Source organism: Anarrhichthys ocellatus, unplaced genomic scaffold, assembly GCF_004355925.1.
Source record: "Anarrhichthys ocellatus isolate YVR2014 unplaced genomic scaffold, GSC_Weel_1.0 scaffold8, whole genome shotgun sequence".
Lineage (NCBI taxonomy): Eukaryota > Metazoa > Chordata > Actinopteri > Perciformes > Anarhichadidae > Anarrhichthys > Anarrhichthys ocellatus.
In genome coordinates, this window is record NW_022280038.1 from 7706218 (window position 1) to 7717820 (window position 11603).

Below are 11603 nucleotides of genomic sequence, written 5' to 3' on the forward strand. Positions count from 1 at the left end.
CTTCACTTCTTTGTTGCGTGTTTGGATGTGTGGGCTGGGGGGGGGGGGGGGGGGGTGGGGGGGGGGGCCTTCTAGAGGGTCGGGCCAGGCACTCGTCAACTTCAAGGACGACGATTTTGAGCACATTAAGAAGAGAATGTTAATGTAAAAATCCACTCCAACTCTCAGCAGTACATACATTCAGAGTTCGCTGATCATCTGACTGTCAATAAGAATTGTTTTGGCAGGCAACTTCCAGTGGACTATCAACCAACGTTCTACATACTGATTTATGTCAACGTCCTTGAAGTTAATGGGGAATGCACTGATTTTGAGCTTAAAAGTCGGTTTACACACTTCGGAAAAAACTATCTTATGTGTACTAGTTGCTGAAATATATTTAATGGTAATGCGGATTTATTTTAAATGTGTTTTTCCTTAGTAACTGTAAAGCATTGGTAACATTGAAAGGTGCTATAGGTGCTACCAAACTGTCTGCGGTTAAATTGCATTGTGGGTAATTTAGATGCCAGGTTTATGGTTCTGCGGCATTAGACTTGATTTGTTTTTAAGAAACTGTCCACCTTGAATCCGACAATGTTTAGTGCAATACTAAATCTATGGAGACTCTTTTACTGCGATTATTTGCTATCCCGCGGAACGCACAACCCAGGCACTGCTACCAGGAGATAATCCCCAGAGACCGACGTTGGAAAAAGATATTTCAGAAATTATTTTTTCAGAGCCAGCATATAGTGGCAACTAGATGAACTGCAGCTTAAGATGGGTCAATCAATCAATCAATCAATCACGTTTTATTTACATAGCACCTTTCAAGCAAATCAAATGCAATTGAAAGTGCTTTATAAATGATTGACAAATCAAAAGAGTCGTAAGCATTTGGACCAGTTTTACCAGTTATACACATAGAAATCCATCTCAGAAGAGACATAGGACAGTGTCTTAAACACACATCGCAGCTAAAACCTCAACAATTCATTATCGCCCTGTCATCCAACATGAGCTAGATGCATCAATTTGAGGCACAGTGAAGGTTGTCTAAAGGCATTGTGAAAAATGTGAGCAATCACTAAGAGGGATGGTGGATACACTAAATAAATTTCCATCAAAGGTGCTCCCAGGAATTTACTGAATATCCCAGATTATTGATACAACATAACAGCACAAGCACACATGAAGGTTGACCTGCTCTCTGTTTATCAGCAGTGGTGGGCGAGCTGGGTTATCCTCATGTTATACAGTGCTGGTCATGATAACATGCTTTCTCTGTGTTCACTTCCAGTAGCACTGAAAGGCTTTGAGGTCTGAGATAGGAATTTAAATTATGTTTTTTGGAAAATCTGTAGGAGGAATGTGCCCGTTGTCTTGATGCCAGTTTGGGTTTCCGAAATCTCTATAACAGAAAAAGTTATTATGACCATTTGTCATAAAACAGGGGGAAAAAATGAATAACAGCCAGTTTACCAAAAGCTAAAATTTCACTTAAACTTGCAAAATGCACACTTTCACCTTAACTGTGTTCATTGCTTCAATTCCTCGAGAGAACATGAACAAAGCTCAGCTGACCACCGCCAGTTTTGCACAGCGTGAATCTGGATCAGCTCTGACTGTTACAGTTCAGTTGTTTTGTGTGTATAAGAGTGAAGAACGCCGACTAGAGGTGCGCTGCAGCCGTGTCCGATTCCTGCTCCACCTCACTGGAGTGGCAGCAGTCGGGTGGGGAGGCTGAGAGGAGAGATGGGGGGGGGGGGGGGAGGGGGGGGGGAGGGGGATTCACACCAACCCGCCCGTGAGGTGGTCGTGCTTGAAGCCTCCACGCCTGGATAAACCCCATCAAAAGCGCATTAGCCCTCTCTTCTCCCTCCCTCCGTTCCCTCCCCTTAACTCCCCCCCCCCCCTACGTCGTATAATAGTATCTGGCCGGGCCACGCAGCTCGCTGACACAGCCGGGCGAAAGGGGAGCGATGATGAATTGCTCCCTGTTGGTGTTATCCATGATGATAATTATTAATTTTCTCCCCCCCGCTCTTCCCAGAGAATGGGGGCCGGAGAGCTTCAGTGTTGCGGAGCCTCCTCCGTGGGCCGTCACGAAGCCCACTGTCATCACTTATCACAGACAGAGCCGGGGCCCAAGGCTAAACGCTGATGAAAATGTAAAGCGCTCATTCTGATTCGTCCTGTTTTTGGTGTGTGTGTGTGTGTGTGTGTGTGTGTGTGTGTGTGTGTGTGTGTGTGTGTGTGTGTGTGTGTGTGTGTGTGTCTGTGTGTGTGTGTGTGTGTGTGTGTGTGTGTGTGTGTGTGTGTGTGTGTGTCTGTCTCTCTCTCTTGTGTTTCAAGTTTACCCTCTCTTTTCCTTGCACTCTCTGTTTGTCTCGCTTGCCTCTTTAGACCTCCCTCCCTTCGTCCATCATGGGATGGGAAATAGAGGCCTTAATCTGTCAGGGGATCTTCTCAGATACAACTTAATAACAGGGTTGTTCAAATTAACATAAATTAATGGAACATACATTTTGAACATAAGTCTGTGAGGGGGCACAATTTTTTATTTAAGCTTTCTGATCATTCAAGCACAAGAGGACAACCGGAACCGTGTTCATATTTTTGGGTTTTAAATCTTTGTGTAATGTGAAAGGCATTGCTCACGGCAGTGTTGTAGTCTAGACCCCCCCCGAACCGAGACCAAGTCATGACCAAGACCAGAGTGTATCGAGACTGAGACAAGACCAAGACCAAGGCAGGGCTAGATCAAGTCAAGACCGAGACCAGACCAGCAGTGCAACACTGCACAACACATTTTACAATAAAATGTGGAACATGCAAACTATATTTACTTCTCACATTGATCTGAAAGATCCACATTCACATAAAAGCAACCACAGAAAACACATTTCAAAGATTCCTCCTCATTCACCTCTTTTATTGCCATTTATATGTGTGTGTATGTACGAGTGTACCATGAGAAATGCCTTCTATGAGCAATCACAGTGAGGATGTCAACAAATACATCAGACAATTCAGTGACATCCCCGCAGCTGTGGTGTTGAGATAAAATCCTCTTTGTATGAGACCGAGAAAAGAGAGAGAGTAGATATCCGGTTGATTCCAAGACGAGACCTTCAAAAAGGTTTTTTTTTTTTTACTTGAGTACGGTCTCGGTTGCAGTTTTTAGCAAACCAGCTCAGATAACTCGCTGTACGCTACCTGCTTAGCACCAAACAGCGGACAAATTTGGCAAATTAGCAATGAGCAAGTGAAGAAAGTGGAACATGTAGCAGCTAAAGATCCTGGTATTTTTCTGAGGAGTTGTGAAAACTAGAAGAACTATTGGTCTTCATCAGGTGGACAGAAACATGAGTGAATGCTAATGTTGCTCTGTTTGATGGACGTAGATAGAAAAACATGTTTTCTAACATGTTAGCCATCACAACTTAATGAGCTGCGATAGGTTGAAGGCTGTGTATCTATCGGCTTTAAGGATATTTAGCTTCTTTTGTAATGCTCACTTTCCATACATCGATGTTTGAGACAGTTAGGCAAAAGTCAGAAACACAATACTGCAGTCCATACTTTTTTTTACAGGTGTCTTTAAATAGTACAAAGTGAAGATAGCTGCAGCTGAACTCCTTCTGCTGTTGAATAACTGTTTTTAGTTCCCATTTGGAGGGAAAGTTTGAATCGTGAAATACCTGTTTTGCTGGCTGTTGTAAAAGCTATCATTAAATTCTTTCAAAGGGCCCCGAGAAGTTTGATCAACTCTCTTTCCTTCAGCCTGTTTAAATCAGGAAGCATTAACAGCCGGTGATCAGCTATAGGCTCGGTACAGTCCGGATCAGATGTGAGTCATCAAGGTCTTTATTGCTTATTGCTTAAACTTCCACATCTTTGGTGTTTTATACATGAGGCAGTTACAATACTTTTTTTTTTTCTTTCTTTCAAATGGGATTTTAATGGAGAAGCTCGCCAAGCTTCTCCTGTTTTTTATTTTTTGTATTTGCAAGTTTCACTCAGTGGCCTACATTTTAATTTGCCCGTCTCGCTGCTGTGTGTGAAAGTTGCACAACGTCGAAGTGACAATCAATCTCGCTTACGAGGCGTTGTCATCAGCGAGGCGCATTGAGGATGATCTCTGCCTCCCCGGCGAGGAGAGGTGAATCCGCTCTGCCTGACGAGTAATTACGGCTAATTTCCTAATTACCTCAGTACCGAGCATCTCCGTAGCGTTCATTAAAAGCCATAATTGCATTGGGTTGACATGCTCTTTTATCCACTTCGGGTTCTTTTCTGGCGGTTTAGTTGTGAGCTAGCGTTTCGCCCCTGCCTGTCTGAGTCGATAAAGGTTGATTGAAGCCTCTGTGCGGGGAGTGTGTCGAACGCGGCTTCTGACGGCATTCCGGATTATCTGAGTCTGCATGTGTGTATCTTTGTGTGTGTACGCTGTATGTAGATGCATTGTAAAAAATATATCGCTCTTGGCCAGTTTTACTTGCAGAAATTATTGAATTTCAATTTCGGAGACTTTTACAGAAGCTTTGAACAGATGCTAAAAACCCTAAAGAGGAAACCCTCTCCCCAGCTTTCACATTATATTACAGCCCTTTTTCCTGCTCCTTCCCTTGTTGTTCCAATGCTCTGTATGTCTTCCCCATGTCTGTTTTCCTGTCTTTACCTCCTTCTTTCCTCTCCTCTGTCCCCTTGTTTTCCTCTTTCCCCCTCTTCCATTGATTCGGTTCTTCTTTGTCTCAGAGAGCTGGCCTCCAAGTTGTCAGCTGCGTCAGGATTAAAAGCTATTAGTTCTGCATCATTGCCACTACAAGTGCGCTCCTGAGATTGATAGAGTGCCTCTCTCCTCCTCCAGCGGGGGGAGAAATGGGAGGAAAACAAGCCTGGGGGGTGGTTTTTACCTCACATATCTGACAGCGGTCACCTACAGGCACTCTGGCACTGGACTCTCCCTTCAGTTTGTTGTAGATGTGTGAATTGGTTTTCACTCAGTTGTGTTTATTGCTCTGTAAATCCACATCAGCAGAGAGTGTATTTTATAAAAGACTACATTTCCACGCAGGCATTTAGTGAATTGGAAACCCCAATGTGAAGGAAAAGAAGTCTTTCACATCTAAGACTTAAAAAAGCTTTAGTGAAGCTTCGGACTGGCTAGTTTCTTCTTCTGTGGTTTGCCAAACTATCATCTACACAACAATGGATTCCGTGGGAGCAGAGATTTGTCATTTGTCCTTTCCCTTAGTGGGCATTATTCAGATGAACACGCCTTCCTATTCATTTGGACTAAAAAACACATTAGTGTTTATTTTCCTGTACCCATTCCTCCTCTGTGCAGACTGTTTTCACATTGCTGTCACCAAAATAGCCACCTTTGCTAATTTCATGTAACACGCTGGAATTCTTTTTTTTTTTTATTGTCAGCAAAATTGCCTCGGTGTCATTGGAGGCAGCCTCATAATTTATTTCTTTTGTCCGATGACAAGTCTCCCAGATGAGGTGGAGCGGGAGCACATGGGAGCTGTTGGTTTTGAGAAGGAAGGAGGGTTGAAGAGTGCAGTTCTCACATGAGTCGTATCAATACCCATTCTCTGTAACAGAGAAGCCAATACAGTTACCAGACCATACACACACACACACACACACACAATGACGTGGTAAGCATGGCAAGCAAGCTAATCTAAATCCTTGTCTCCTTGAAGGTAGGTAAGTACAGTAAAGATAACTGTAAATATTTGAACAGTAAAATGTGTTCCCAGTGTGGTTTTACTGCCTTATTCCTCAACTCATTCATTATTTTGCTCATTAAAACCCTGAGACTTTGTTGTGCCTCCTGCCTCTCTCAGCGCTGCGTGCCAAGAGTTGCAGCATAGTCAAACAAATCCAGGGGTTTATCGTTCTGTCACATTCTAACACGCCCCTCATATTTCATTGCAGGCAATTGTCGGCTACTTTGACATTTTCTTTGACAAAGGCTGCGGCAACAAGGTAAGCGACGGCCACAGCCAAGCCATTTAACGGAAACTCAATTATGTTCACGCTTTAGCGTGTTCCTCCTCCCCGAGGCGTCCGCTGGCAATCGACATGCGTCCTAGCCGACTGCTGATATAAGCACTTGCCCAGCAGAGCCGGCCAGTTGGAACAGCCGATGCCAAGCTCTGTGAGCAACACAGATATTCCTTTCGTTTGCACTTCCTATTGTACCTGAGACTCTAACTGCATGCTATGGATGGTCCACTAAATGTTCATCCCCACTAGCACCTAAGGCTGGAGCAGTGTAACATGGTACTATCTGTTTGTTTCATGAACACAGTACAATTCGGTTTCATTTATAATGCAGTGTAAGCTATAAATGGTTTAGTTTAAGCGTGGATTGGCCCCAACAGAAACCATGAAATAGAAGATTGGTTCTTGTGCAGATTTATTTGAATCCCAGCAAGACTCCTACAGAACCTCCAGTAAGCTTTCCTTGTTTTGACACTTTTTATAGTCTGTTTTTTTATAAATTAAGAATATCTTCAAAAGTTTAAACCGATTTATAAACCGCTTTCATGTCCCGAAACATCCAAAAAGTGGTTTTGTGTTTGCGAAATGCTGCAACATGACAAAGTGTTCCGTGCTGTAAGGTAGCACCAGTTTGTGATGTTTGTGCTCTTGTTTTTTTTTCACGTATTATCACACCAGGTGATGTTCTCCACGGGTCCTCAGGTCACAAAGACGCACTGGAAACAGACAGTCTTCCTACTGGAGAGGCCTCTCTCTGTCCAAGCAGGTCAGTGAAAACACTCTGCAACACTGTTTCTACATGCACAGGGAGGTTTTACACTTTTGTCCGCTCTCACGTGCATATTCTTAGGCCAAGAGGAGTTTACATGCGTGGTTGAGTTCCATTTAGGTTGTATGGCTCTATTTTCTTTCATGGTTTTATTTGCCTCTCTGGCGGTGCGTCATAGCGAGCTGCGGCAGGTAATCTGTCTGTGGTGGAGATGTAGTCAGGCTGGTTGACACCCGTTATCTGTCACCCACAGAGACGGCGAGGGATCAAAACAAATCTCATTCAGCCATCGGAGACAGCATGTAGAACTTCATCTGATAGCCAGGTTGCAGGCCTCTGAATCATGACACGCTACCAGAGCAGCGCTTTGTAACTGACCAGTGAAATGTAATCGCTGTATCAGCACAGTTACGTGTTTTGAGCTGGTGCAGCTTGCTGTGACGCGTAGCAGTGTGGATGTTCTTTGAAACAACTGTCAAACTCCAGCAAACATAACAGTGAAAATGTCATCAACCGGCCATGAACGTGGAAACCTTAGTACATATATTTTTTTATTGGAGTGAAGAAATAGTCGACAGCTGTGGCATTGCCAACCTGACAAGTACGACCCAACAAATCCAATCAACTTAAAAAAAAGTACACGATGTAAAATCACCCGTAAAGTCTCGAGTTGATGTCTAACACGGTGGACTTCACCTTAAAACGATGTTAAAGACGATGTTACTTTTAAATGAAGAAATTGCTATTCCACTAACTATTAGCAATAAAAAAGCACCCTTGCTCGATTATACACTAAAAGGTTTTGCTGCCACAGCATTAAACCTATTTCATGCTCATTACGACGGCGTGCACGGTCCCCGCAAACGTGTGGTTGTTCATGCTGATTGCAAACAAACACGAACGAACCTCCTCTCTTCTGTAGTCCTGCTCACTTGTTGTAGACGAGTCTACTTTTTTGAAAAGTGATTGACAGCTGCTCTGCCTGCAAGAAGCATGAAACCGGTTTTACTTGGTCTGAAATGACTTCTAGCTCATGGAGGCTAATACATTTGATAAATACGACTATTTAACAGACATCACTGAATCTTCTCAACTTGTTCTACTGTTACTCTATACTTTAAGCATTTACGGTTCAGCAAAAGTTACTTAGTCTGTCTTTAATAGGAAGTCCAACAAACAAACAAACACAATAACGAGGAGGCAAAATATAAACTCACATCAGCATGTTGTCCTGACTTTTCCCCTTCGAAACCTTTTCATCTCGTAAAGGAAGAAGAGTATTTAAAGGAAACACAAATGCACCACTTCCTGTGTGTGCCAGAGCATTTTGTCCCATGAAGAACCAGTCAGAGTGATTTAGATCAGAGAAGGTTAAAGCTTTAATAAACTTAAGAGATCCGAACTAACCCTTTCAGTTATTTTCAAACTTTGTTCCTGTAGAGCGGGGGTCTTCAACGTGTTTCAGGCCAAGGACCCCCAAACTGATAGAGAGATGGAGCAGGGACCCCCGACTATATATATTGTATAAAATTGTGTTTTATATTAAACTGGACCTAGTGCCATGTATAAACATACCTCTTTATTATGCATTCAATACTAAGCTATTCAAATAATACACAGGTTCATATATCCATGTTTTTATTTTAAACATGTGCAAGGTACAGTGAGTAGGGAGGCCGTGCCACTGCCATTTATAAACATAGCTTGTCAACTGATACCAATACCAATATCAACATTGTCTGTCAATTGCATGATAATCATGCACACAAGCTATTCAAACTGATGTTTTCATTTTAAACATAAATGTGGAAACCAAAATGAGTGATGGCATATTAGTGCCACTGCCATGCATAAAGATACCCGTTATCTTTCATACAATACTGAACTATTAAAATAATGGACAGATTCATGTTTAGAGAAAACAAATTTAAATAGTTTATTTTTTTTTTTAAATTGTCTAATCAACCAAAAATTTTGCTGACCCCCTGTTGAAGACCTCTGCTGTAGAGGAATGAAGCAGCACATTTTTATTTTGTGCAAGAAGAGAAAAGCACCAGACTGATATTGGTCAAAAAATAAAATATAGAGTTTATATTATACTGAAATGGACGACGGATAATGTTCTGAGAATACACATTTTTCCATTGTTCTCCTTTTCATGTATTTGGGGCCTCTTGAGGCCCCGGGGCCCCTCAGCAGCAGCTTAGTTTCTGCTTGTTTCTCTGGAAAAAAAACACTCGTTGCTTGTTGTTTTGAGACGGCGCAGCAGCAGAAGAAGAAGAAGGAAACGTTTCCTCATCCTGGACGGAGCGACGAGCGGACAGACGGCGGCTCCGTGCTGTCGGGGCTCCGCCACTAATTGTGAGGGAGAATAAGATTGTTTTGGCTATAATGAAGGATGTGTTTGTTAACCTTGTGACTTTGCTGTAGATTGGGACCTCATTGTGTGCCAGCTGAGCACTGTCTTGGAGGTGATTTGAGCTTCTTACAGCTTTGATTATGTAGAATTAAGCCTTAGATAAAGGTAAAAACGGCCCATGGGAGTCATGTGACCAGATTGATAAATTCATGAATGTTGTAGCTGAAGCAATTGTCATTGTTGGTGTTTTTCTTATCACTGTCAGCCTCTTAGATTAAATTTGAGATTGATGACAATGAAACCTCATTAGTCACATTGTCAAGCATCTGCTGCCACAGATCCTGCGTCCATGCATGTACTCGGAGAATCATCCTTCTTCCAGGTCTTTGGCCTCGAAGGGTCGATCCATGATGGAGATGGATGTTGGAGGAGTCGGTTGACGTTCGGTGTCGAGGTTGGATAAGGAGGACAGGATTAATAGAAAGCTATAGTGGATGTATTTAATGAAACCAAGCAAAAAGATTTAATCGTGTAATCCTATAAAACACTCTCACCTATGAGTTGTACAGAAACAAACATCCAGTCATTTATTGGCTCAATGTTACAGAAAGTTAACCCTTTCAGCGCTGTGCTGTTTGCTGACAAAGACACTGATGATGTAATGTCAACAAATGACACGTGGAGTATCGATAGGCGCACACATGAGTACTGATAAGCAGTACACTGCAAAAATTAAACTCTAAGTAAGATGAAATATCTTAAATCAAGGCAATATATGCTTGTTTTTTGTCTGACACGATATTTCTTCTCACCAGGCAGTTTTTATGTTCGAGCATTTCACTTGTTTCAAGCGTTTCAGTCCTTAATTATCTTAATAAGGTATTATAACTTGTTACTGAGATTTTATCACTGGTTCTGAGCAAGTTAATGCTTGAAACTAGAATTGCCATAATTATAAGGCTGTTTGATCACCACTGACGAGCACAAAACTGCTTTGTCCAAGTCAGAATTTCTTATTTCATGCATCCTAACCTTTTCATCAACGACCAAATGGAATTCATTGTTTTATTGTGAATCTTACAACACAGCACTGCAATTATGTATTCCTGTTGACAAAATACAGTACAGAGCAAAGACAGTACTTAACAAAGTCAAACTGTTGCTTTAAGAACAAACGTTCTCCTCGGCCTGTCTCCTCCTTTAGCGAGTTAAAGTGAGTGAGCGCTGTGCTAACATCTCATTTGGAATATAAAGGTTGCCGTTACATCCATCTGGCCAAGATGTGGTTATGAACATGAGCATAAAATGCCATGTGATAATTCTGTACATCTAAATGGACTCTTAATACATTTGATCTAACAGACATTTAAAACAACCTCCAATAAACGCAGCCAGTATTATACCAAGATTCAGATGATTTACTGTATTTATAGCTATCTTTATAATTACGTATTTTCACAGCCGTATACTTCAACAGTTTAACTACAGAAATGATGTGTAAAAGGCTGAGGGTTAACCGAACCCTTTTATTTTTAGATTATTTTACTTGAAATTATTTTCAATTATTATTATTTACTTGAAATGAGAGAACATTTATTTATGTATTATTTATAATCCATCCAGTTAAATTGGAAAACTGAGAATAATGATTGTTAAAATATAATTGATGTGTAGTTTCTTTATTTGATTTGACAGTTGTTGACTACACAGAGACGCTATATGGCACTAAATAGCGCAAGTTAGATATTACCTCAGAGCTGTCCAGGTGTCTTCTGTGGAGTTGTTGAAAACAGTAGGTGCAGGTACAAGTAAATTCAATTTATTTTGTACAGCTCAAAATCACGAATCACAAATTTGCCTCAGAGGGCTTTACAATCCCTCACATTGGAACAGGAAAAACTCCCCCAAAAACCCTTTAACGGGGAGAAGAGAGGAAGAGACCTGTGGAGAGCAACAGAGGAGGGATCCCTCTCCCAGGATGGACAGAAGTGCAATAGATGTCATGTGTACAGAATGAACAACATAACAGAGTTACAACACATTCAATCCACGGAAACCTGCGAGGTGGGAAAGCACAGAGAGTGAGTGAATGAGAGCATAAAAACACTGTCTTAATGTACATCGGACACCGGAAGTACCCTAACGCATGTTGGCACATGATTTGAAGACTGGCCACCCCCCCTATGACACTATTGAAACAGCAGCCCAACACAGTGACATGTCACCGTGCAGGACTTAAGAGACGCGGCTGTCTCTCCCCGACAGTTCACGCTCACTGTCACGATCCGAGCAACCAGGGAAATTACTCTTGCATATGTCACAACTACGTTAGAGGCACGACCAGTGTCCAGATATAACGATGATCCATAGAAACCTGTGAGGAGAGAAAGCACAAAGAGTGAGTGAACGAGAGCATACAAACACTGTCCTAATGTAGGAGGTTAGAGTAAATCCCAACATTTTACACAGTTA

The 11603-nt window shown here is 42.0% G+C and overlaps 1 protein-coding gene across 3 annotated transcripts in view; it reads left to right on the top strand.

Annotated features, from left to right (window-relative positions):
• The window catches only part of prmt3 (protein arginine methyltransferase 3), a 52863-nt gene that overhangs the window by 34546 nt on the left and 6714 nt on the right, over positions 1–11603 (top strand). For 2 of the 3 annotated variants that reach the window (XM_031848504.1, XM_031848505.1), the window contains exons 14-15: positions 5935–5985; positions 6682–6769. In XM_031848504.1, the coding sequence (XP_031704364.1) occupies positions 5935–5985; positions 6682–6769 (139 nt within the window). The remainder of the gene's footprint in view (positions 1–5934; positions 5986–6681; positions 6770–11603) is intronic. The other variant, XM_031848506.1, reaches the window with a different exon arrangement.